We start from the raw sequence: 25,540 nt of genomic DNA, 5'->3' as shown, positions 1-25,540 counted from the left end.
CTGCACACTTACAGCCTCCCCGCGCTCTCGCTGGGGGAGTCGTGCCTAAAGAGCAGTCCTGAGTGCCCCGTGCTCGCAGGGAACAAGGGCGTGCGCGTCGCCGGCTCCCCATGTTTTCCCTGGACTCAGGCTGTGCCTCTCAGCTCTCTGCACTGGCCGTGGACTCTGGCGCCCTCTGGAATTGTTTGTTTTTGCTGCCCAGTTCTGTTGCCATCCCAGAGGGCCCCCCACGGCCTCAGCATTCCTGGTGGGTCAGGCCTTTGGCTCCTGGCCCTGCTGCGGGTACTCTCAGAGGCTCCCTGGAGAAACCAGTCTTCCTCCTTCCTGGCCTTGTCCAGACATGATGGACTGTGCTGTCCACTGGCCAGCGTCTCGCACCTGGGCCTGGATCCTGAGGGAAGCACTTGGTAGCTGGACTCCCGGAAGGGCCAAGGCCACCCATCGTCCCTGGACGTCCTAGGTGCTGAGAGGATCAGGCCAAGAGGAGGCCAGGCCCAGGGAGGCAGCATTTGAACAGGGTGGAAACAGGGCACCAGAGGGCCTGCCTGCAACCTGGCCGTGGCCTTGTGGCTTCTGAGGCTGATGGGCATGGGGAGCGTGGGGGCTCTTGGGAGGGGCAGCTCGACAAGGCTGGGGGAGCTCCCCGCCCCGGAGGGAGATCTCCCTGGGGAGTCGGTCATGGAGTTATGGCTCAAGGCTTTGCAGACCACTGCAGACCCAGTCCGGGTTGTGTGGAATCCAGGGCTTGTCCTAAACTGGCCGTTCCCGCCATCTGGAGCATTCATAGCCTCCTGGGTCCTGTCCTGCAGCGTCTGAGTGGGACCCGAGGCCTGGCAGAGATCAGCTCCCCTAGTGGAGTCCCGTATGGGAGGGACATGGGGACAGCCCTCTTTTTCTATTAAAGACCTGTCTCTGGCCCCTTGCCAGTCCCTCACTTGGAAAAGCTGTATTTTGTTTTTGTTTTTCTCTTTTCCACCCCTGGTTTCAGGTGGTTTCCATGTCAGAGCTGTGAGCTTTGGCTCACAGACCCTTTGCGTACCCGGTATAAAAGCCACACGGTCTCTCCCCTGAGAAAGGTACCCGTGGCCCTTCGCTGCATCGAGTACCCCTTTCAGGAATCCCGTGACGTCCCTCCCTGCGTCCTACAGGCATAGGACGTGGCCTTACTCATCTCTCATCTGCGGTGCCTGGCGCAGGAAGGCGCGATGCTGATAGTTCATGTGTGCACGGACTTTACAGTTTATGCAGCTCGTTCCATACACATCTTGATTCTCGCAACTGTGGTGGGCAGAATAACGCGCCCTCCCCCCAAAGATTACCGTGTCCTAATGCCCAGGACCCGTGAGCACGCTACCTTATATGGCGAAGGGCCTTTGCAGATGGGATTAAGTTAAGGATCTTGAGGTGGGGAGATTGTCCTGGATGATCTGGGGGCTCCGGTGGAATCACAAGGGTTCTTATAAGAGGGAGGCCGGAGGGTCAGAGTCAGAGAGATCGAAAGATGTCACACTGCTGGCTTTGAAGGTGGAGGAGGGGGCCACGAGCCAAGGGATGCAGGCTGCTTTCAGAGGCTGGGAAAAGACAAGGGGACGGACCCTCCTCTTCAGCCCCCAGAAGGAGCACAGCACTGTCTTCTACACCTTGCTTTTAGCCTAGTCAGACCCATCTTGGACTTTTGACCTCTACAGCTGTAAGGTAATGTATTTGTGTTGTTTTTAGTCACTAAGTTTGTGGCAGTTTGTCCCAGCAGCAGTAAGAGACTAATAAAACAGCCCTGGAAAGAGGGAATTGCTTTGGGTCACATTCTGCAGACCCAGAGAGATGCAATCACTGGTCCGAGGGGGCTGGGATGGCAGGCAGGGGCGCTTGGGCTCAAAGCCAGAGGGCAGGGGCTCTGGTTATCTTCCTCTGCAGCCCCCTGCCTACCCAGGACAGTGCTGGGGCCCACCCTTGGCTAGTATTCTGCCAGCTGGCTGGGACTCCCCCTGCCCTTTGCCTCCGTCCTCCATCCTTCCATCCTACACATCTTTACTGAGCGCCTCCAACATGCCAGGCACTCCAGAGCCCCAGGCAGACAGCTCCCGTCCTCGGGGGCTGACATTCCGGGTCAGATTGTACTATTTGATGTGGCTGGCTGTGTGTACGGGCTCCATAGCCACATAGTAATACATGTATTCAGCGCTTATTATTCACCAGGCCCTGTTCCAAGGGCTTCACCTGCCCCATCTCATTAATCCTCACAACACTCTTACAGGTGGGCACTATTATAATCCCCACGTTACAGATGTGGAATTGGGCACAGAGAGGACGCATCTTCAGCCTAAGGTCACAGAGCTGAGATGAGGCAGAACCAGAGTGAAACCCAGTTGGCTTTCAGAACCAGTGTTCAAACCCCCTGTGCTCCCATCTCCCGCGTGGATCTGGCTTGGATCTGCCCCATCTGTACCTTAGCTCCCTGACCAGGACCCGCCCACGGCTGCATCTGCCTAACCCTCCGTTTCTTCTCTAGAACGGGAAATCAGATGTAAGGATCAGATGTCCGTCAGTGAGCTGCTCTTTGTCACTGCCCCCAAAGGGTGCGGCCTGTCTGGGGCAGACTGCGGGGCACGAGGGCCCCCCACTGGCGGGGGCATTGCTTAATGTTTCCTGAGATGTGTTTTTCTCTCTTTCTTTTTCTTAGTCATATAGGTTTATTGTAGAAAAATTGGAAAGTACGGAAAATGATGGACTAAAAGCAAGCTCTCTTTCTGCGCTGTGTGTTTCTGTCCAGCTCCTTTGCTGTGCACGTGTACGAGTGTACATAGGTTTTTATAGAACTGTGGTTTTATTGCACATGCTGTTTCGCGGCTTGCTTTTTGACCTCATTCTCCATTGTGAGTATTTTCCCACGGGAACCTGTGTTCTACGACACCCCGCATGGCTCTTGATACGTTGTTTCTGGGGATGCAGTGCCTGTCCGTGGTCTGACCGCTGAGCCTGGGCCCTCGAGATGTCAGCAGGGGAGGTGGCGCGCCCAGAGCAGAAGGCCGGATGGGGTCTGGGTGGGCATCTATGGCTATGGGGCCAGGCTCTTGTGTTGAGATGGTGAGGGCCTTGGTGCTCACTCCCCTTTGGGAGGACTGTGTTGTGGGTACCAAGTCAGGGACCTCTCCTCCCCTGGGGCTCCTCACCCCTCTAGCCATCCAGTAAGTGGATTTGTGACCATGCGTGGGGTGGCATAGGACAAACAGACTGGCTCCCCAAACCCTTCTGTATGTGAGCGATGGCCGGGCTGCAGTGGGAAGAGGTGAATGCATGCAGGTGGGAGGGACCCTGTAACTGGGGAGGGGGAAAGAGGTACCCACCAGGAGGATTTATCGTATGCTCAGACCCTGTGCCTTTTGTATTTACTCCTTACTAGAACCCTAAGAGTGAGGTACTGTTGCCCCATTTCACAGATATGGGAACTGAGGCAAAGAGAGGCGCTAAGTGCCTTACCTGCCTTATCTCGTCGTGTCTTTGCAACAGGAAGTAGAAACGATTATTCACCCCGTTCCGCAGCAGCTCTGGGACATTGAGTGACTGTCCTGGTACCCAGAGCTGGGTGGCAGAGCTGTGGTTTTATCCCAGGTCTGTTGGCTCCAGAGTGTCTGCTTCTTGACATGTCAAATTGGGCAGCAGGCTCCATCTGGGCTTAAAGTTTTTGCTTCTTCTGTGTCTCTTGGATTTAGGGGTGGTGGGGGGTGATGCTCTGAGTAGGGCCACCCTGGGCAAGCCCTGCTGCCATGGCCCTCTGTACGCTACAGATTGGGTTCGACTCAGGCCTTATAAGGCAAATGTTGTTCTGGTCCTTTCTAGTCCTCAAAGGTGGAGTTCTTTCTCCTTTATATTTTTCATGCCTCGTCCTGGAAAAGGCCCCCGGAATGCCTCGTGTGTGCACGTGTGGGCCCCGCTGGCTGGGAGTCCTCAGACTGTTCCGGTTTTGGGGGTCTTCTCCCTGACTATTGTGTAGCTTCTGGGAAGGGACCCTGTGGCATCGCTGAGAAACAGGCCTGTCCCAGCAGCGGCAGGCTGGGCACTGCCATTCTCCAGAGTGGAGCATTGGTCGTCACTGAGTGTCCACTGTGTGCTGGGGCTGACAGAATGGGGCCACCCGGACAGAGCAGGTCCCTGTTGTCCCAGGGTACTCTCTCTCCCCTCGTCCCTGGCCGCTTGTCTCTAGAGAGGAGGTGGGCGCAGAGGGTGGTTTGACTCTGTGGTGGCCTTCTGATGGACCTGACCTGAGCCTGGTCGCGAACACTGTCGCTGAGCTGGGGGGCCTGGGAGAGATCCTTCCATCTGTCTCCTGCGTCCTCTTCATCGTGGAGCTCCTCCTTCTCTGCTCCCCTCCGTAGACTCGGCTCCTTTCCTTTGCATCTAGGTGGCAGTGGCCTCACCTTCTAAGTCTGGTGTCACCCTAGTTCTCTGGCCTTTCCTATGTAAGCTGAGAGGCATTGCAAGTGCAGGAAGCTCAGATAAGAATGTGATAATGGGCCTCCTACTGCTTTTTATGGCTCTTTTCTTACCTGGAACCTTTGAGGAGGCCTGGCAAGGAAGGAGCGTTGGCTCACAAGGAGAATTACACTCTCCAGCCAGGCAGCAGCTGGGAGAGGCTGCCCCCCCCCCGGGTGGGTCGTGGCCTTGGGCAGTGGGAAGGGGCTGGGAGCAGGAGGGGCGCTGCCAGCCTCATCTCTTGCCCTGTGCTCCTCTTCCCTCGCCTGGGAGGCCTGCTCTCCATCGCGGTCGCGTCTGCTTGGGGACACCTGCTCCAGTCGGGGGCAGGAAGTTCAGGTCGTTCTTGGCAGCAGTGGCCGCCTGGGACGGTTGAAGGCCTCTGCCCTCGGATTGGCAGACGTGGCCTTTTTTTGAGCCTGGGCTTTAAAAAGAAAAAGAAAAGACTTTCACCTGGAATAGTTTCAGATTTGCAGAACAGTTGTAAAGGTAGTCCATATGCCCCCGTCCCCCGCCCTGCCTGTGGTTAACACCTTACACAGCCACGGACGGCACATTCGTCAGAACTGGGAATACCAATCGCCCAACGCCACACTTTGTGCAGATTCACTGGGTTTTCTACTTGTGTCCTTTTTCTGTCCCGGGACCCCATCCAGGATCCTGCATTTAGTTGTCATTTCGCCTGCCCTGCTCTGTGACTCTCTCAGTCCTTCCTGGTTTCCACGATCTCGCGAGCCTTGGGGAGCAACGGGCAAGTATTTTGTAGAATGTCCCCCGATCCGGGCTTGCCTGGCGTTTTTCTCGTGACTAGACCGGGGTTCGGGGTTGGGGTAAGAACACTGCAGAGGTGAGGCACCTTCTCATCACGTCTCTCAGGGGTGCACGATGTCCCCGTGATGTCACTGGAGGTGTTCACTTGACGGCCGGGTTAAGTGGTGTCTGCTGTTCCCCAGCTGTCTCCCTTCTCTGCGTCCCGCCCGTCCTCCGGGGTGTGTGCGATTAAGCTCTGCCTTCCTCGCAGGGTCTTGTGAAGCTTGGCAAGTCCTTGCTTCTCACAGGAGGTGGGGTCCCCAGCCCTAGCCTCCATCTTGCACGTGGGAGAATGAGGGAATGGGGATTCCGTGGGGTCTGTCCTGGAGGAAAGATAGGGTGCCCTTGCCCAGAGAGCTCTCCATCCTTGTCACTGTGAACACATTGGATCTTTACGCTCTTGGAAAGCAGAGGTCAGCCCTGCATGCCTTCTAAAGATGAGGAGACGGAGCGGGAAGGGGCTGGTCCAAGGCCCACCCAGCCGTGGCCTCCCCAGCACTCCTGACTCACCGCCCTCATGGGTGCGTGGCTCCTGGCCCTCAGTGCCCGCTGCTGCCCTGGTGAGGGGCTGCCGGATGCTTCAGGGACCGCCATCTTGTCCCTGCTGGCCCCTGGCACCCTCCCTCTCCCTCCCGGTTCACTGGCATTATTCTCGGCCCGCAGGGTGCCGGCTGTGGTGAGCAACGGGGATGCCCTGGACACAGCTTTCTCTGGGGTCCGGCGTTCCAGCTGGAAGCGGAAAAGCTCCCGTCGTAGTAAGTCTGCCCGCTCCAGGTCCAAGCCCCAGGAGGGTGGTGCCAGGATAACCTCAGAGTGCCCTTGTTTAGGCCGAGAGAGCTGGTGCGGGCTTATGTGAGCCAAGGGGTCGTCCTTACTGGGTGGGCTGCTGTGGGCCTGGTGGCAGCTCCACGGTGGACTGGCCATGGCCCGCGCTTGAGAGCTGCCCCCGTTTGCCGCCTGCTGAGAGCCGTGGTCCAGGAGTAGCTCACACATTCTGCTGTTCGTCCATTCCTCAAATGCTTCCGAAGCTCCTACAACGGGCCAGGCTGGTCTAGGCGGTGGGTGTACCCTGCTGACCAAGACGGGGTCCCTCTGACACAGGCAGGCAGCTACCGTGCAGAGGGCAGGTGCCAGGATGGGGAGCAGGACTGAAGAGACTCCGTAAGGCGGCAAACGAGGGGCAGGGGGCCGGTAGGTGTGTCCAGGCAGAGCGGCCAGCTTGTGCAGGAGGCCAAGGGCGAGGGGTCGCCTGGCGCCTGGGAAGCAGCAGGCGTCTGCGTGGTGGAGGGTAGTGTCTAAGGGGTGGACGGGGCGGGGTGAGGCTGTTGTCTCCTCAGTTCCTCCCAGGGCCTCGGAGGCCATGCTTTTCCGAAGGCAACAGGGAGCCATGAGAGGCAGTGTGTGGCCGCATCTGCATTTCAGTCCAGTCACTGTGGGGTGGGGGGAAGCCACAAGACACGGTGGAGTGGCTGGAGCCCAGTGCGGAGGCGTCCAGGATAGGGAAGCTGAGGGCCGAGACTAGGGACCTGGAGAGAGGGGCTGGTCTCTGAGCCATGTGGGAGGCAGAATCCGGGAGGGGAAGTGGGGGTGAAAAACGAGGCTCCCACAGGGCTCTGGGGGCCCGGGGACTATGGGAAGCAACGCGCTTAGGACAGAGGGGACTTCAGAGTCCATCTGGTCCCACGCCTTCCCGGAGGCCTGTGGGGTGAGGACAGGCCCATAAGGGTGGGGACTAGGCTTCCAAACCCTAGCTCTGCAGGACCCCGCGCCCGTCAAGGGGGCAGAGATTGGGCACACAATTTCACGGGGAGACCTCCTTAAATTTTGCATCCAAGGGGCTGCTAACGTGGGCAGGCTGTGTGCTCTGCCCCGTGAAATGTTAGGCGAGCGCTCTGCTCATTTGCTGAAATTTTCACCAATCAGGAGCTGGCTGAGCTTTGGGGGCCTCTCCTTAACCCATTCTCCAAGTCCATCCACCACCCCACTCATTTCCTCTACTCACTAGGGCTGCTTTTGCCCTGACTCCCAACCTCTGGGTGGGAGGTGGCTCCTTTTGGGGTAGTGCTGGGAGCCTAGGTGACTTAAGATGCTCCCGGGCCCCAGGACACAGGTGCTGGGTCGGCTTCATGCTCCCAGCAGGTGAGGTGAGCGGAGCAGCTGCCACATCAGCCAGATGGGCAGGGCTGTGGGTGGCAGGGAGGCAGGTCGGGGGGGTCTGCCGCGGTCACTGGGGGGCCTCCTTGGAGGGGTGAGGGGCGGGGAGAAGCAGTGGAACCAGCGTCCTCTGAGAGCAGCGTCAGGCAGGGGCTCCCCAGGGGCCGGGCTGGGTGATGCTGGCCGAGGAGCCAGGATGCCGCGGAGGGAGCTGCTGGCTGGCGCAGCCCTGATGTCAGTCTGGCAGCTGTTCCCGCCCGGGCTGCCACGGCCTCATTCCTGCTCTTCTCCTCTCTCTTCCCTCCAGTCGACCGGTTCACTTTCCCCGCCCTGGAAGAAGATGTGATTTATGACGACGTCCCCTGCGAGAACCTGGATGCCCATCACCCGGGTAAAAGCCTCTTTCACGGTTCCCTGCTTCTCTCCAGCGACCCGGGCAGGCGGGGCGGGGCCCGGGGAGGGTCTTCTCCGTCCATTTCCTTCCGCGCCCCGCCCAGCCCATTGCTCCTCCTCCTTGCTTTTAAAAACCGCTGCGGTCCTGGTCCTCTGGAGAGTCAGGAGCTGGCTGAGGGCGTGGCCAGGCTGGGGCTGGGGAGGGGTTAAGGCTTCACCGGCTGGAGGACGCTCCAGCGTGAGTCCCCCGGCTAGGCGTTTCACCTCTCCAAGCCTCGATTCCTCTCTCACGGAAATGGGGTAATAGTTCGGGCTTCCCAGGGCTGTCAGGGAAAATGACAGCTTGTTAAACCCGAACTGTGAAGCAGGGAAACTCAGGAATGCCTGTGCCCTGCTGGGGGCGAGGCCCGCGGTGGGCTGAGAAGGTGGGAGAATGTGGCTGCCGAGGGGAAACGGGGGAGGGGGTGAGTCCAGAGGGAGGGCTGCCCAGGGTGGAGGGGTATTCAGTAACAATCCGCGTGAGAGCCATCTTCGCTTGAACACATTTGGCCAGCGACTCTTCATTTTCTATCTCCTATAATCTGTTTCAAAACTCTGATTTCAAGAATTCCATCCTCATTCTGCAGACAAGGAAACTGTAGAGGTAGGATTGGCATTCGAACCCTGGTCATTCTGATTCCGAGGCCAGTGCTCTGTCTGCTACCCCAGGAGGACTTGGGCAGTATTTATGACAGATGAAGCACATTTGTTCTCACTATTCAGTAGACCCCATGAGTTGGCAGGGCAGGGCTTGTGGCTCCAGTTGACGGTCATATCAGAGAGGTTAATCCACCAACCCCAGATCACACAGCCAGGATTTTATGGACAGCTACCTGACTCTGCTTTTTCTACTACACTATTCTGCCTGCTTTCAGGGGCTCCCCATCTGGTGGGGGAAACGCAGCCCCTGCTTTTGAGGAGCTGCTAGTCTAATAGGAGTGGCTGCAACCATCCTTGGGTTGTGCACAGTCCTATGGGAGAGACACACAGATAACATAACAAGGCCTGAGGGCCCCAGAGCCACACTCCTGACTCCTGTCCCAGGAATGGGGACAGATGGGCTAATGATACCCGCACCCATTTAGCAAGCCCCAGACGAGCCTGGAGCACATTTCTGTGTGTGTGGCTCATTCCAATCCAGGAGAGGTGGGAAGGGCACGTTGTTGGGAGGCAGTGGGGGCTTGTGGGGAGGTCCCAGAGCTAGGACATCTGATTATTCTGAGCCCCTTGTTTGACCCTGTGGGCTGTTTTCCCACCTCAATCAAATCAAGCAATGAATTACTTGGTCCCAGTCTTCACTGAGCACCGTGGTGTCCCCAGGGCATGGGGATGTGGCAATGTCCCTGTCCTCCTGCAGTTTACCCTGGGGTAGTTAAGAGCAGGTGGCCTGGGAGTCAGCTCTGAGCCTGCAAATTGAGGACCAGGACTCCCACCTGCAGCGTTGTGGGAGGACCCAGGGAGAGCAGGCTGTGGCCAGCCCTCAGCATGTTTGCTGCATGAGGAAGGTTGTTAGTGTTACACCCCCAGGGCCTGGCACTGACCTAGGTGGACTGACGGGGGCCCCGCCGGTGCTCTGTGGGGAGGTGGTCAGCCGAGGAGAGGCCACACGCACCAGCGGACACGCACAGTCCTGGGTTCAGATCCTGGCTGTGCCATTGATTAAGGCACAGAGCTCTGTGCCTTGGGGCCTTGGCTTCCTCCTGTAAAATCAGAATATCATCCTGACCTCACGGGACTTCGGGGAGGGTCACACCAGAGAACTTCTGCTTCCTCTCTCTGGGCCTCAGTGGATGCATCTGTAAAACTGGGGTGGTAATAGCCTTGTCCTTGGGTTGTCGTGAGAATGCCATGAGATCGTGGACAGCAGGCACTGAGGAGTGGTGGTAAGTGGTGGAAGGGGGCCATGATCTTGAGCATCAGTGAGGCCTGAGGCCCCAGAAAGGAGGGCGTGGGGACCAGGACCGCTGGGAGACCCCCAAAGGCTGAGGGTCTGGTACAGGCTCAGGAATTTGGTGACACTGTCTCCACCGGAGAGAGTATTTCTAAACAAGCCCGGGTGATCAGCAGGATGGTGGGGACTTGTCAGAAGGCAGCGTGATGAATGGATGGAGCTGGCACAGGAGTCTGTAGCCCCCTCCCCGTGTACTGCCTGACCTTGGGCAAGCCACATCGCTTCTCTGGGCCCCTGTTTGCTCATCTGTCTAATAGGAGGGGGTGATAATTTGCACCCTGCTGACCCCACAGAGCTGCTGGGAGAATCCAGTGAGAGATGTGGCATGTAGATGTAGGCAGCAGGGGGCCAGTGGCCCTTGCCATTGGAAGCGTGGAGAGGCAGACATTTGAGATGCCCCCTTCTTCCTTGGGGGGAGCCCCAAGAACCGGGCTCTGCCCCTTTACTCACAGGTTGTGGAGCTGCAGTAATAGGACAATCAGCCCAGCCTTGTAAAGGTCACAGCCTGGTCACCAGCTGCTCCATTCCCTGGAGACATTAGTCACTATTATCTTTTGCTTAAAAATAACCCCGAGCTCCCCCCCCATCCTGGGATGTGGGTCTCCAGCTAAGCCTCAGGGCGTCTGTTTTGTTCTTTGGCTGGTGACCTCCCAGGCCCCTCGGCCCCCAGCTTTCGTGTGGGGTGGAGGTGGGGGCTCTGACACTGAGCCCACCAGGGCTACCACGAGTTAGGATCAGCTGCTCTCTGCTGAGTGCTGGCTGGTGCCAGGCTCTTTGCTAGAGTGTTCTCTGTGTGTTTTATTTACTTGACCTTTCAACTTATTATTATCCCCATTTTGCAGAGAGCCCTCAGAAAGCCAAGGCTCCCTGTTGTCTGGCACACGTGCTCTCTGAGCAGGTTTCGGGAACCCTTCCCCGTGCCGTATTCCTTCTGTGTTGACGAAAGCATTTTGGTCACTCTGTGAGGCCTGCCGTTCAGTTCTCCTCGAGGTGACAGATGGGAAGTGAAGCCCAGGGATGCAGGGGAAGCCCCAGATCTCCCAGAGGTGGAGCTGGGGCTGGGCCGGGACCCCGTGTTCTGCCCGGGAAAGTGGCTTTCCCGGAAACCTCAGCCTGGAAGCCGCATCTCCCAGCCAACTTGACGGGGACCCCAAGAGTGCCAGGCCCTGGTGGCCCCTGCTCCTCCAGGCCAGTGGACTCAGGTCTTTGTCCCCAGTTTTCTGTCCAAGGCATTTCCTGTGGGGTTTTGGAGAAGGGAATGCTCCTGGATGCTGGGCCAGGCGCGCCCCCTATCGGACCATCCTGGACCCACACGGGAAACTCTTAACGCTCACGACCATCTCCGTTTCACCCTCGAGGATGCTGAGGTCAGGACTGGGTGTCACATCTTCTCTTTTCCACTAAGAAGTGCCAAGGAGGCCCAGAATGAGCACTCAGACCCCAGCAAAGTCATGCTGACAGCGGGAGGAAGTTAGCGTGCCGTCGTGACCCCAGCACATTTCTTGTGCTTTTCTGCATTTTTCGTGTCCTCCTCACTCTGTGGGGTGGACTTTGTGTTGTCATCGCCTCCTTCTTATGGATGAGGAAGTGGAGCTGGGGCCCCAGGACCTGGGCCTGCACCGCCCCCTGCCCACCTGCCGGGCCTCAGAAAGTGGGTCTGGTGGGCTTGGCCTCGGGGCCTGCGCTCACCAGCCCTGTCCCTTGGCCGGCAGGGGTGGAGAGGAACCTGCTCTATGAGGATGCACACCAGGACAGGACGCCCCGGGAGGCGGAGGACCTAGGCTGGAGCTCCAGCGAGTTTGAGAGCTACAGCGAGGACTCCGGGGAGGAGGCCAAGCCGGAGGCAGAGCCCGCCAAGCACCGAGTGTCCTTTCAGCCCAAGGTGAGGGGCGGGGCATCCCTCCTCTGGCACAGGTGCTGCCCCCGCTCCATTCCTGTGGCAGACCCTGGCATTTGGTCCTATGCTCCTGGGCTCAGATCTGGCTTCAGAATCCTCCTTAACACCGTGCTTCAGGCAGCCCAACCCCTCTGATTAGAGCTGGCACTTGGCTTGAATCCGCTCGATCTCCCTGCCCTGCGGGATGCCTTCTCAGACCAATCTCAGGTCCACACCACCCTCTGGGCTGCTAAGACCATGCTTCTCTCCAGGGCCTTTCAACGTGCCATCCGTGCGCCTGTCTCTTCCGGTGTTTCTGCCTGGAGCCGGGCTCACTCTGCCGATTTCACAGAGGGAGCCAAGGAAGCCGCAAGGAAGACCGATTGTCTGCTTCCTCCTTTCCTGTGGCTGCCTTGCTCCTCCCATCTGTTCTGTAGAAGCCACCAGAAGGCAGATGCTATCCATGCTGAGATGTGGGGTTTAATGGGAGCAGCTGCTTGCAGACAGGCCCTGCCCCCCAACAGGTGACTGGGTCCTTCCCAGCTCCTTTGAAAATGACACAGACAGGCAGGTGGGCTCACCCTTCAGCCAGTCCTGCCAGAAGGTTGGGCAGGGACAAGGCGGGGGGCCCCAGGCCCGGGCTGGGATTTTGGGGTCCTCCAAGTCTTTCCTAGTGCCTCCTGCCCCTTTCTGAATTTGGGGATCCCCTCTGAGAGAGGGATGCTGGCCAGAGCAGCACCCACACCTAGGAGTGTCGAGGTGAGCTTTCCTCAGATCAAGACGGGCTCCCCAAGTCCGTGGGAAGCCTGGGGGCTGAGCAGGTCTCTCCTGAACCCTGAGCTCCACATGTCTGGGCCTCCGTGGGCTGGGCCACAGAAAACAGACTTGATGTCTTGCTAGCGAAAAAGCTGTGCATCTGTGATACCTACTGTGCCCCCACCAGGCCCATGGGGTGTGGGCTGGGGTACCCGGGGACAGGGAGACCCGACCCAGGCTCCGGGAACCCTTGTGGTCTAGGAGGAGATTTGAAATATGAAACAATTTGTCAAAAATGAAGACAAAAATGCCTTTCTGTTAACACAAGCCCGGGTACCTGTGGCCACCTGTCTGACATGGGTGGGTGCCAGTCCAAGGGGTTGGCAATCCAGGGTCCAATCTGAGGATGCTTCTGAGAGGTGAGTTGGGAGCTGGGGTACAGAAGCCAGAGGAGCTATTCTCAGTCCCTGGCTGTCCCTCCTAATCACCCACAGCCGCTTCCCCAGGCCCCTGCCTTCTTGCTGGGACCAGGAGGGAACTGCAGGCCCCTCTGAGAGGGTAGGAGCCATGGGGCACTGAATCTGGGCTCTCCAGGGGTGCTCCTCAGACTGGCGCGGGCATCAGGACCACGGGGGAAGTTGGTTGCCATCGCAGACGCCAGGCCTTGCTCCCAGGGACCCTGGTTCAGGGTTTGGGTGGGGCCCAGCAATCTGCTTTTTAACCAGCGCTCTGCCCCCAGGGGATACAAGGGGCCCACAGAGAACCCTGACAACTGCTGGGCTGGCCCTCCTGTGGCTGGCCCCAGGGGTGGGGTCTCTGGGGGCTGCCCCTGAGCTCCTGTCCTTCACACCCTCACGCTGGGGGCTTTGGGCTCTTCCCCAGCAGACAAACAACTTGGCCGAGTTTTTGGAATTTCTGACCACGAGGACATTTTCTCTGGCCGTGGGCCAAGCCCCTCCTGCTCCCCGGACAGCAGGCGCCCAGGGAGACGGGATTGTGGAGGGGCCTTTCCTCTGGTCCGCTCTGCCCGGAAACCCCGCCGGGCCCCACCGCGGTGCTCTGCCCTCCTGAGCTGCTCGGTGCACCTGCTCCCGCACCTGGCGCTGCAGCCGCTGCATGTTTCAGGCCACCGCTCTTTGGCTGTGTTGTGTGTGCTGTGGGGCGCCGGGCAGCAGAGGTCTGCGGAAGGGTTTTGCCCTGTCCTTGGAGTCTGACCAGGGCCCTGGCGCCCTGCCCAGCTGCCAGAGAGCGAGTGGAGCCCCTCCTCCAGATGTCTCCAGAGGCCAGCCCTCAGTCCGCAAATTTTTGCCAAAGAAAGTGACTGAGGGTCTGCAGAGGGACCTCCTTGGGAGCAGCTGACCCAGATGTGAGCAGGAGCCCGGTCCTCTTATGTGAACGAGCTCCTGCTGGCCGCCGCTCATGGTCAGTGGGAGGCGGTTTTTCCAGTTGTGCAGTGGGTTGCGTTGAGCTCTTCCACTTTCTGATTATGATCTCTTCATAATCAAGGTCACCGTGTCCAGCTGGCCAGCAGACTGGGCACGAGTGTCAGCTCTGACCTCAGCCTTGTTCACTCCCCTGGTCTGATCTGGCCAGTTCTACAGTTTACCTCCCATCCCAGTTCTTCTGACCCTTAGAGCAGCGGAGGGGCATCAGAAGGCCCAGGGGCTTTCTGATTTTATTGTGTCAACATCTTATTTATACATGAAATAGGACTTGGTACAAACCCCAAGCTCCCCAGTTTTTTGGGAGTCTGAGTAACTCTCAGAAGGATCCCTGTCCTGCTCTTTCCTCACATAATAGTGAACACTTGCCTCGTGTGGTATAGTTTCCAAAGCAGTTTCATTTAATGTTTCTAATACTGTAGAGTGGTTAGAATTATTTGCATTAAGAGTCTCATTTTGTTGATCAGAGAACCTAAATGGCAGAAGCTCAGAGAGGTTAGATGATCTGGTTAGGGTCACACAGCCAGCTGCAACTCCACATCACATATGCTTTGAGGGAAAATACCTTGTCCATCTGTCCGTCCATCCATCCATGCATCCCTCTGTCCCTTCATCCTTCCATCCTTCCATCCCTCCATCCAACCATCCATCTTTCCGTCCCTCCATCCCTCCATCCTTCCATCCTTCCGTCCCTCTGTCCATCCTTCCTTCCATCCACCTATCCATCCATCCATCCATCGATTCAACCATCCAACACTCCATCCAAATAACTATCCATCTAGTCAACAAATAATGACTTATTATTTGAAAGATAGTATAGTAATAGCTTCCTTCATTTTTTTTCTTTCCTGAGGAAGATTTGCCCTGAGCTAGCAGATGTTTCCAATCTTCCTCTTTTTGATTGCGAGCTGCCACCACTGCCTGGCCACTGACAGACGAGTTGGTGTAGGTCTGTACCCAGGAACCAAATCCAGGCTGCTGAAGTGGAGCACGCCAAACTTAACCACTAGGCCACCAGGGCTGGCCCAATGGCTTCCATTTTTTGAACATTTCCTAAGCTCTGGGCTTTATGTGTATTGTCCGTTTAATTTTCTCAATAACTGTGTGAAGCTATTATTGTGGCCACTTTACCTGTGAGGCAGCTGTAGCTCAGAGAGGTAAAGAGACTTTTGCAGCTGGTAAGTGGGGAGCGGTGATTTGACTCTGGGCCTGGCTGCCTCCAGAGCTCATACTCTTGATTCCTCTGCTTGTCGACGTCTCTAGAAGTAGTACCTGTCTCCGTCTTGCATGTACTTCACCAAATGTCACTATTGCTCATACAGTTCATGCATTTGAATGTCTATCTGCTCATCTGTCCATCCGTCTGTCTTCCCAGGTCGTATGTAAGGTAGTCATCCATCCATCCTTCCATCCTGTTGCCCACCCCTCCATTTCTCCCTCCCTTCCTCCGTCGACTCCTCCCTCTGTTCATCCGCCCTTCCTCCAGCGGCGTGCTGGAGCCAGCGCCGCCCAGCTCACGAGAGCCCAGGAGCCAGTTGTGTGTCTCTCCTTCTGACTCCACCTTCAGTCATGTCGCTAGCTTGAATTGGCCAAGGTGGGAGCATTCACACCGTGGAAATGCTGCAAGGCAGGGCTTTTTCTCCTGGAGAACTGGTCGTTAAATATTTACCAGCACAGCACTGCCTCTATCCATCCACCAGTCCATCCATCCTTTTATTTATTCATCTGACTGTTCATCCCTCCATCTATTTACCCTGCTACACAGTCACCTAACTAATTTGCCCACCCAGCCATTTGTCTGTTCACCCATCCCTCCATCCATGAGCCTGTCCATCTGTCCATCCATCTTTGCATTGTCCAGCCATCCCTCTGTTCATTTACCTGTCTTTCTCCGCGTTTGCTCGTGCATCCATTTATCCCCTTGCCCACTGTTCCACCCGTCCATCCATCTCACAAACTTGCTGAGAGCTTCCTGTATCACAAGCCCTGTGCTGGGCCCCCGGGATGGGGAGATGACTAAGACACAGTCCGAGCATTGTTCCCCTTCCCTGAGAGACGGGGGCCTGGGCTGTTCCCCTCCCAGCTCCTCCCCAGCAGCAGGATTCCCTGCTGCAGAGACCAGCACCTGGCTGCCTGGCATGTTTGGGTTCGATGCTGCTGGAGCCGATTCCATGCAGGATCCGATTCCAGGCAAGAGCCTGGCCGGACTGCTGCTTGGCCCTGGTCATCCCCAGGTCCCAAATCCTACCTGTTCCGAGTGGTCCCTCTGCCACCTTACCTGACTCTCCTTTTTCCTCTGATGTCCATGTTTTGTCTCCTCCCTGTCCCGCCTGCTCCTCTCACCTGCTGCTCTCCTTCTGCCTGGCCGCTTGGGGGCTCCAGCTTTCTCCAGACCTGACTAGGCTAAAGGAGAGATACGCCAGGACTAAGAGAGACATCTTGGCTTTGAGAGTTGGGGGGAGAGACATGCAGGAGCTGAAGCACAAGTACGATTGTAAGGTATTGTCTGTCTGTCCCTCCCAGGTCCTTTCTTTCTGCTCCTGGGGCCGCAGAGGGTGGGCCTGAGTCCCAGGGCTGCCCCCGAGACCTGGCACTGGCCGCATCTCACATCTCTGCGGGAACTGGTCTATGCCGTAAGCCGGCTCTGTTCCTGTCCATGTTCTTGCCTCTTTCTTTCACCCTCAAGTGAAACCTTCGCCATCTACAAGAATTCCTGGGTGGGTTTTCAAACTTTAGGGTCCTCAGAATGGCCTGGGGGTGCTTTGGAAAATGCAGATTCCTGAGCTCCACCTGCAGAGATGCTGATCTGCAGGTCTGGACCAAGGCTCAGGAATCTGCGTATTTGATAACTATGGCAGGTGGGTTTGGGTTACGCTTTGAAAAATGTGAGTGTTGGTGACCTTGGACACTCTTCCCCCTCCGAGCTGTTCAGAGAGATCCAGGGTAAGGAACCTGTAGGAGAAATCGAGTACCCTCTCCCTACGTGGGACTCAGCCTTCTGGATAATGATATTGACAGCAGTGGCTTCCATTAATTGAGCAGCTACTGTGTGCTATGGATTTTTTTGGGGCCCGCAATCCTGGGTTTGAATCGCAGTCCCACCGCTTCCTCATTGTGTGATCCTGGGCAGGCCTCTTGACCTCTCTGAGCCTCGGTTTCCTTGTCTGTGAAATGGGGGCATTAACAGGACCAGCCCCCGGGGTGGCTGTGAGGATTCGAGGAGCCAGATCTGTAGGGTGCTGAGTGCTGCTCTTGGCACAGCCTCAGAGCTCAGTGGATGGTGGCATTATTATTTGCACACCTGACCGTTTTGTCCCCAGGGCACCTGGGAGGCAGCTGTCTTACTGCTGTCACTTAGCCTTAGTGAGGCTGGTGACTGAAGTTCCTAGCTGGTGGTCACCCCAGTGGTCAGCGGCAGAGCTGGGGTTCAATCCTGGGTCTGTGCCAAAGCCGGCGCACCCTCTGTCCTGTAGGCTCTTTCATCAGAACCTGAGGAAGGTACTTCACAGTTTGCATGGCCCTTTTACAGACTCCCCGAGAGGCCCGTGACCCAGGGTGGGGGCTGGTTTAACTTCTCAGGTGCCCCGGCCCTGGCCTCTGCACTGTGAAGCTGGGTGGAGGTGGCAGGTTGACTCAGGGACACCTTCCACAGTGTCTGCCAAGAGAAGGGCCTCCGATGGTTCCCCCAAAGATCACTCTGGGGTTCCTAGGACAGCCCCTTAATGGCTTTCTGCCGGGGTAGGAACTGGGCTCCGGACCAGAGGTTTCCAACCTTGAGGTTGTGAGCCCCCCGGAAGAGTTTGAGCACCTCTGTGCAGTTTTTGGGGTCAACATCTCTCCCTCTCGTTAGATTCTCACGGGCAGTCGTGACCAGCCCACGAAAGGCCGAGCACCACTGCTCCAGGATTGTGCCATCCAGATGCAGGGAGGGGCTAGAGGACTTCCCTTTCCCCCGATGATAGTTTCCAGAAACTCGGCCTTGTTCCTGAAAAGCCGCCCCCTGCCCGCAGCCCCAGCTCCTGCGGGGTTTTCGGCAAACCTTCCTCGCCCAGACCCCCAGGAGGTGCCCGGGCCCTTAAGTGGGGACCAAGGGGCTTTTGGGGGGAAGGTGATGGTGAACAGAGACCAGAGACCCTGCAGCCGAGTGCTCCCCACCCCCTCCCAGCAGAGCTTCAGGAAGGAGAGGGTTTCCCCAGAACTGCACTATCCGTTATGCCAGCCATGTGGCTATTTAAATCGAAATTAATTAAAATTAAACATAATCAGGAATTTGCATTCTCACTTACACCAGCCAACTTTCCAGTGTCCAGAAGCTACGTGTGGCTAGTGCCTGCCGTACTGGACAGCACAGATAGAGAGCATTTCCATCATTGCAGAAAGTCCTATCGGACAGCCCTGGCTGTGTGTCGGGGAAGATGCCAGGGCTGGGCTGGGGGCTGGAGGCTGAGGGGACAGAAGAATGAGTTAGGGGACAGCAGCTCTGTTTGCAGGCCCGGCCCCCCCCCGCCAGCGCCCAGGATGCCCGCTTCTTCCTCCTGGGCATGCCGTCCCCCCCGCGCCTCGAGCTCTGCTTGGCTTGCTGTGCTGGTGTCCACGGGTCGCTCCCCACCCTGCAATTCTGCCTCCCCGCTCCTGGGCTCAGTAAGAAACCTGGTGTTTTGGGGGCAAGGGACAGGCTTCCTCACTGGGGCTCAGCAGGTGGGATGGGGTCCTCCCTTCTTTTTAGTCACCCCTGAAGTAACCACTGACATTGGTACAGCTCGTTTCACTGCTCAGCACGCTTTCCCAGACCCTGTCAGTTTCGTCCTCACAGACCCTGGCGAGTCTCAGTGGGGAAACTGAGGCTCAGCAAGGTTAAGACTTGTCCAGAGTCACGCCGCTGGGAAGTGGCACAGCTGGGATTTGACCCGCACCTAGGGCTCCAGGCCTCGAGCCATTTCCTCAGTGTCACACCATCTTCTTAATTTGGTACCTACCCACATCATTTGTCCCAAAGGGAAAAAGTCGGTAGGACCTCCCCTTGCTCATAAAGAGGGAAATCCCCTGGGTATGAATGCCCCTTCTCACCCCGTCCAGGAGGGCTCGGGGTGCACTACCCCGCTGTCTCTCTTGGCCTCTGCTGCCCACCTCCCTGGGGGAAATGGGCCATGGAGTCCCGATGGCTGCAGGCTGGGCCAGGAGGTCTGGGTGGGGCTGGTGGCCCTGGCGGTAGGTGTCCCAGGGCCTCCCTCAGCTCCTCTGATGAGCCCTCTGCCTTTGCTCAGATGACCCAGCTCATGAAGGCCGCCAAGAGCGGGACCAAGGACGGGCTGGAGAAGACGAGGATTGCCGTCATGCGCAAAGTGTCCTTCTTGCACAGAAAAGACGTCCTCGGTGAGGCTCTTGGGCCCAACTGGGAGGAGGGTCGGTGCTCAGCCCTGTGACAGTGGGGTCACTTGGTGTCTGGGCCCCTCTGGCTATGGGGGTGGGAACTGGTCTCATCCTCTTCCCTGCTTTGGCAGGGTGGCCCTCTCTTCTGGGAGAGGTGGGGCCTCTCTCCGTTCTGCATCCCTGCCCTTGCTCCTTGTTGTGGCCTTCTGCCTCAGCCTGCCTCCTGCTCTGTCCGACTCCCCTGGCCTCATCTTTGGGTGCTCCTATTCATTCCTTCCGTTGTCCATCCACCCATCTCTCCACCATCCACCAGCCAATATTGATTGAACACCTAACAAGTGCCATGCCCCTTGCTGGGTGCAGGGCCACTAAGAGGAATTAAGCAGCATTTCCTCCAGGAGCTCCTGGTGCAGTGAGGGAGACAGGCATGTAAACAGGAGATGACCGTAGTGATCCATGAGCCGCATGGTGGGGTACCATGGCGGGAGGTAGGGTACCATAGCCGAAGCACGAAGGAAATGAGTATGGAATGTGAGAAAGAAAGGCCAGGGAAGGGCTGAGAACATAAGGAGAGGGAGACCCAGGTGAGTCAGGCAGCGGGAAATGGCGCAGGGAGCAGGTGCTCCGGATGGAGGAGGAAGCATTTGCAAAGGTCGGGACGTGGGGAAGTATGAGATGTCCAAGAAATGAATTTTGTGATAGTCACCATCTTTCGAGTATAGTCTGTACCGGGCACCCTGCTAAGAGCTTTGCGATTCCTCACTTTATCCTTATAAACACTAACAGGTACAGAGGACTGTCCTGATCCCATTTGGAGGTGAGGAAGCAGGCACAGAGTGGTTCAGTGACTTGTCTGGGGACACACAGGCATGGAAGGGATGGAAGAGGCTTTATCTGGCTGGAGCGAGGGCAGGGGCGAGGGATCAGGGCCAGGTCAGCACAGGCATTCAAGCCAGGGAGAACTTTGAGACTCTGTGCCCTCTTGAAAAGTTGTGTATTTTACCCTGTCTGTGCCTCAGTTTCCTCATCTGCACAATGGGGCTAATATGACATCTGTCTCAGGGAGCCATGGTGGGGATGACCAAGGAAGTGTGTGGAAAGAGCCCAGCACAGCTCTCGACCCCTGTGTGGCAGGCGGTGTTCTCGGTGGGCAGTCACTGAGTGGAGGTATCTGGTGCTAGGACAGCATCTCGCTGACCCGGGTCAGATCTGGCTCCACGCCTCCTGGCTGTGTGACCTTGCACAGTTCTTGCCCTCTCGGAGTGCAGGTTCCTTATCTGTGAAATGGGTTTAACCCGCCACCACCTGCTCTTGATGCAGTGTAAACCTTTGGGGGAGCCCTGGCTCCCGAGGAGGGACATGACAGGCCGACGAGCCACTCCAAACTTAGTGGAGTGGCTGGAGAAAGGACGGGGTGGACTGGCCAGCTGGGAGCTGTTGCTGGTCATCCTCCCCACCCCCAGGCTGACCAGGCGGCCAGCGGGCTCTCCCAGGCCCTCCCTGCCTCCCGTTAGCCCGGAGCCTTTCCTAAGTCACCCTCCCACCAGAGCGTTATTAATAGCCTCAGCAGGGCTCGAATCACCGGCCAAGAATGTTACCCAGCGGCGCATGGGGGAAGAGGAAGCCGCGGGGCCGGCGGCTGGGGTGGGTGCGGAGTGATGCCCGGGGTGCCATGTGGGCCAGGCAGGAGGGCCTTCACCACCCCCACCCTCACACTGTCGTCCGCTGTCCCTCTTCCTCCTCGTCCGTCTCCTGCTCAGGTAAGGGCCAGCCTGGGTGTCCCGGCTCCCTCGGCCCCCTGGGGCTACTGCCACTTCTTCTTTCTTCCCAGCCTCCCCGCAGCACCCACTTCCTGCTGCCCACGGCCACCGCCGCCGGGTTTCAGAGCCGAGAGCAGCCGGGGGCCGTCTCCCTGGGCCTGTGTCTCTCTGTCGTGGGGGCTAAGACCGTCAAGGCCGGGTTCCCGCACTCTGCCCAACCTCCCCTCTTCCTCTCTGCCCGAGCCTGCCTGTCCCCTTCTGTCCTCCATCTGAGACGCCCCCACTCCTGCCCACATGTCCTTCTTGGACACCAGTGAACTTCGTCTCTTTTAAATCTTTGCCTTTTTTTTTGAGAGATGAAAACACAAAGCCAAACAGCCCAGTCCTTCTCTGGGCTTCCTTTCTCCCTTTTTTTAGGCATCCAGAAAAAACTATTTTTAGTGCCTAGTGATGGGGACATGGGCGGCCTGGCCTTCGCCAGGCCAGAGCAGGCGGGTGTGAGCAGGGACAGTGACTTCTGGCAGATGGACTCTGCGAACTGAGCCCCCGTGGCCGCGGCTCTGTGCCCTCGCTCACTTGCCCCCGTCTGCTTAGGGACGGACAATTCCTACGGCGTGTAGCAGTGGGAGGCTCTGACCCCTGTGGCCCCGGGAGCTGCTCCTCCCCAGGACCCTGGTCTAGGGAGGGTCCCAGCTCCTGGAGCCTGAGCAGGACGTGTTGTCCTCGCCTTGCACTTGTCACCAGCCGGTCTGCCTTTCCAGGTGACTCGGAGGAGGAGGACATGGGGCTCCTGGAGGTCAGCGTTTCGGACATCAAGCCCCCAGCCCCGGAGCTGGGCCCCATGCCCGATGGCCTGAGCCCTCAACAGGTCTGTGAGCAGGGAGGTTGGGGGGTGGGATTTGCAGGGGAAGGGCAGATGGGGGTCCCAGCCTGCTCCCTGGGGCCACAAACGTCTGGATCTTGAAGGGGAAGTGATGATCAGGGGGCTCCTGGGTCCCTTTGCAACCAGCTGCATGGACTTCTCAAATGGACTCCACAGGTTCTGTGCCCTTGTCCTGGGGGGTGGTGGGCCCCAGCTTTTAGAGCATGTGTTTCCCATCGCCATGGCAACCAGAGCAGCTCCTGTGTAACTGTTTCAAATGAAGGTGTTTGAAGAAAGGGACTGCAGGAAAAAAGGGTTGAGAAGCATTGAGCTCATCCAACTCCAGGGAGACTCTGGAGGTGCCCTCACCCCCTCCCTCCATGTGTCATCAGGTTGGGCCTCAGAGTCACGTGGGCATCTCCCAGGAGCTGGGGTTCTTGGGGCAATGTCTTCCTTCCCCCAGAGCATCACACTGAGATCGGGTGGCTTTGCTCTGGGACCTTGGCAGAGTCACACTTGACTCCCTCCCAGTGTGGGCTTTCCCAGCCATGGGACAGGGTGAGAGACCCCCGCTTTCCTCTGGGTGTGAGGACACTGAGCGCGACTGGTTGGGGCCGCAAGCTCAGTCAAGGGATTTGCCAAGTTTTTGGTTGGCAGAAAATCCTGATGTTTGGCTTCTTGAAAATCAGGGAGCTGTGGCTACCACCTCCCATCTTGGGAGTCTGTCCACCTGCTTCCGTCGTCTCTGTTGCCTGCCTGGCCCCTGACCGGCACTGAGATGCTGACACACCCCTCCTCCCCAGTGCAGCCCAGTGTCGCTGTTGGAGCCGGCTGAGACCCCGGGCTTCCAGCTCATCGTCCAGGGCTCCTCTTCCTGGTGCTCGCCGAGTCTCTCTCCTCGGGAGCCTTTTGCATTTCCTGGATCCGGCAGTATTAGTTACTCCAGGCCAGTGGCTCTCAATCAAGGCGATTTTGCCCCCCAGGGGACGTTTTTTGGTCTGGTCACATTCTTGGTTGTCACAGCTTGGGGTGCTACTGGCATCTAGTGAGTGAGGCCAGGGATGCTGCTGACCGTCCTACAGTGCACAGGATAGTCCCCACGACAGAGAATTACCAGGCCCCAAAGGTCAATGTGCTGAGCTTGAGAACGCTGCTCTGGGAACAGCTGGGGCACCTGGGGATGGTTGACAATGCATCCAACTATGAGACAGCGTGAGGGACAGCAGCCTGGCCCATCACACGGCCATGGGGCTGTGTGGGCCGTGGGCAGGCCTGGGCCACAGGCAGGCTGTGGAAAGGGAGGAGAAGGTGTGTGGAGGCAGGAGGGAGGCGGCAGAGGGGAGCAGGGGAGATGGTGGTGGGCGTCTGGATTGATGCTCTCCGGACGGCTGTGGGTGGCGCACTGGGGGTCAGGCACCCTCTCAGCCCTGGACCAAGGTGGACAGGCTCCCCGTTGGACAACCCTCACATAGGACAGCTTTCATGAGCTCTGTCCCAGCTTCACAATAGGATCACCTGGGAAGCTTTAAACACCCCCACACCCAGGTCGCACCCCATACCAGTGCAGTCAGAATGTCTGGGGTGGGAGCCATTGGACAGTATTTTTTAAAGATGCCCATGTGATTCCACTGTGCAGCAAAGTTTGCTGCCTCCTGCCCCCCTCCGCTGCCGTGTCCAGGGGAGGGCTTCCTGGCTGGGAGCTGGTCAGGCTGCTCCTGAGGGACATGTTGATTCCTGCTGAAGAGAGATGGGGATGGCGAGGGGGCAGGGAAGCCCACTGGGTCGGCGGGGGGACTATCTTGTAGGAGAAGGATTGATTAAGGTTTGGATCAACGAGTGCTGGGAGTTGAGATTCAGTTCTATCTAAGAAAGAATTTTCTACTAGAGTCATTCAAAGATGGAGAAGGCCGCCTGTCCTCATGGCGGATAGGTGGCGATTCCCCCATCCCTGGCAAGCAGAGGCCAGGCAGAGTCTTGAGTCCCGGTGCCCCCTGCCCGCATCCTGCAGTCTGGGGAGCACAGGTGTTTCTCCGGGGCGAGCAGGGGCTCTGGGAGGACGTGCGGGCCCGCCAGGCCCCAGTGGTCCCAGGAGCGGGCTCTGGGAGGGACGCGCCCCTTCTGCCCTCAGCTGTCAGCTCCTCTGGGCATTGCGACTCCCCTTCACGTCACCCGGGCTCTGCACACGCAGGGGCTCGCTCTGTGCCCTGGTCGGCTCGGGTGCTGACCATGTTTTCCGCCCGAGCAGGTGGTGCGGAGGCACATCCTGGGCTCCATCGTGCAGAGCGAGGGCAGCTACGTGGAGTCTTTGAAGCGAGTACTCCAGGTACAACGCCGGGGCCTCTGGGGAGAGGGCAGGGAGGACCCTGGAGGGACACTGCACAGGGAGCCTTTGGGGACTGAGGGCAGTTTTAAGGGGAAGGGGCGGAGGGCCAGCACTTTCATAGGGACAGCAGGACCTCCAGGTGGAGGACACCGAGAATTCCTGATGCTCTGGTGTCCGTGGGAAGACTGCCTTTTCTGAAACAAAGTTGGGGTTCTGTGCAACAAGGGCTGTCCCAGATCGTCGAGGGCTTGTGGGCCTTGTGCCTGGAAGGGACCTTGCCTTCATCGGCACTCCGGGAGCCCCCTGGGGTGGGGCCAGGTCTCCCTGTCACCCTGGAGCTCTCTGAGGCGGGGACGTGCCCTCTCGTTCGTCGTAAGGGTGTCCAGGGGTTGCTCAGTAGATGCTCGTGTGACCTGAGTAAGGCGTGCCGACCTGGTCTTGTGTTTGCGTTCCTGAGATGGTGACTCTTCCAGGATGTTGGGGGCTCTCGGAATGAGGCCACCAGGGAAGGGAATTGTCGGGGTTGGAGGGTGCTAATAACACCTTCTCTTCCCTCCCATCCACAGAGGGGAGGCCGGACATCAGGCGGGTGGAGATGAAAACATCCCGTGTTCCTGACAAAGCCGGCTGGAGAGGGGGGCTCTAGTTCCGGGGGCCAAGGGAGCTTTCTGTGACGTCCCTGTCACTGCTCGATTAGACGGACTGGCTGGGTTGTAGGCAGAGCAGAACAGGGCCCGCCCGGACCCTGGGGCCTGCCTCCGGGGGCTCCTTGCAGGCAGGTGTCTTTCTCCCGTCCCAGCTTAACACAGGAGTCATGGCGGTGGGTTGTGGGTGGGCAAAGAGGGGTCGGGGTGTTACATTCATGGAGAGCCTTCCGGAAGGACAGGTGGGGAGTGAGGACAGGGCCACCCAGGGCCCTCTGAGTTCTGCTTGGCCTTGTCCGGGCTGCCTTGAGGGTGGGGGGCTGGGAGGGGCGCTCACCCTTGCCCACCCCTGCAGGATTACCGCAACCCCCTGATGGAGATGGAGCCCAAGGCGCTGAGCGCCCGCAAGTGCCAGGCAGTGTTCTTCCGCGTGAAGGAGATCCTGCACTGCCACTCCATGTTCCAGATCGCCCTGTCCTCCCGCGTGGCCGAGTGGGACGCCACCGAGAAGATCGGGGACCTCTTCGTGGCTTCAGTAGGTGTCCCTACCCTCTCTTTCCGTGGCTCGCCAAGGGAGAAACCACGGCCCTGAGCTGGATGTCATCAGCCAGCCTCCCGCCTCTGCCTGGTCACCTTGTCTAAGCCAGTGCGGTCAGAGGGTGGCAGGGCCGCAGTCAGCCTGGCCTAAGC

The 25,540-nt window shown here is 58.2% G+C and overlaps 1 protein-coding gene across 12 annotated transcripts in view; it reads left to right on the top strand.

The window, feature by feature from the left end:
- The window catches only part of ARHGEF10L (Rho guanine nucleotide exchange factor 10 like), a 152,675-nt gene that overhangs the window by 60,418 nt on the left and 66,717 nt on the right, over positions 1-25,540 (top strand). For 6 of the 12 annotated variants that reach the window (XM_046660361.1, XM_046660358.1, XM_046660357.1 and 3 more), the window contains exons 5-12: positions 5,944-6,035; positions 7,742-7,825; positions 11,530-11,699; positions 16,274-16,390; positions 19,156-19,264; positions 21,783-21,889; positions 24,129-24,206; positions 25,206-25,385. In XM_046660361.1, coding sequence (XP_046516317.1) covers positions 5,944-6,035; positions 7,742-7,825; positions 11,530-11,699; positions 16,274-16,390; positions 19,156-19,264; positions 21,783-21,889; positions 24,129-24,206; positions 25,206-25,385 — 937 coding nt within the window. Of the gene's footprint in view, positions 1-5,943; positions 6,036-7,741; positions 7,826-11,529; positions 11,700-16,273; positions 16,391-19,155; positions 19,265-20,837; positions 21,022-21,782; positions 21,890-24,128; positions 24,207-25,205; positions 25,386-25,540 lie in introns of those variants that run through there. The other 6 variants (XM_046660364.1, XM_046660363.1, XM_046660362.1 and 3 more) reach the window with 3 other exon arrangements.

This window comes from Equus quagga, chromosome 5, assembly GCF_021613505.1.
Source record: "Equus quagga isolate Etosha38 chromosome 5, UCLA_HA_Equagga_1.0, whole genome shotgun sequence".
In the NCBI taxonomy this organism is placed as follows: domain Eukaryota; kingdom Metazoa; phylum Chordata; class Mammalia; order Perissodactyla; family Equidae; genus Equus; species Equus quagga.
The sequence above is the reverse complement of the archived record's forward strand: the minus strand, read 5'-3'. Positions and strand labels throughout refer to the sequence as shown.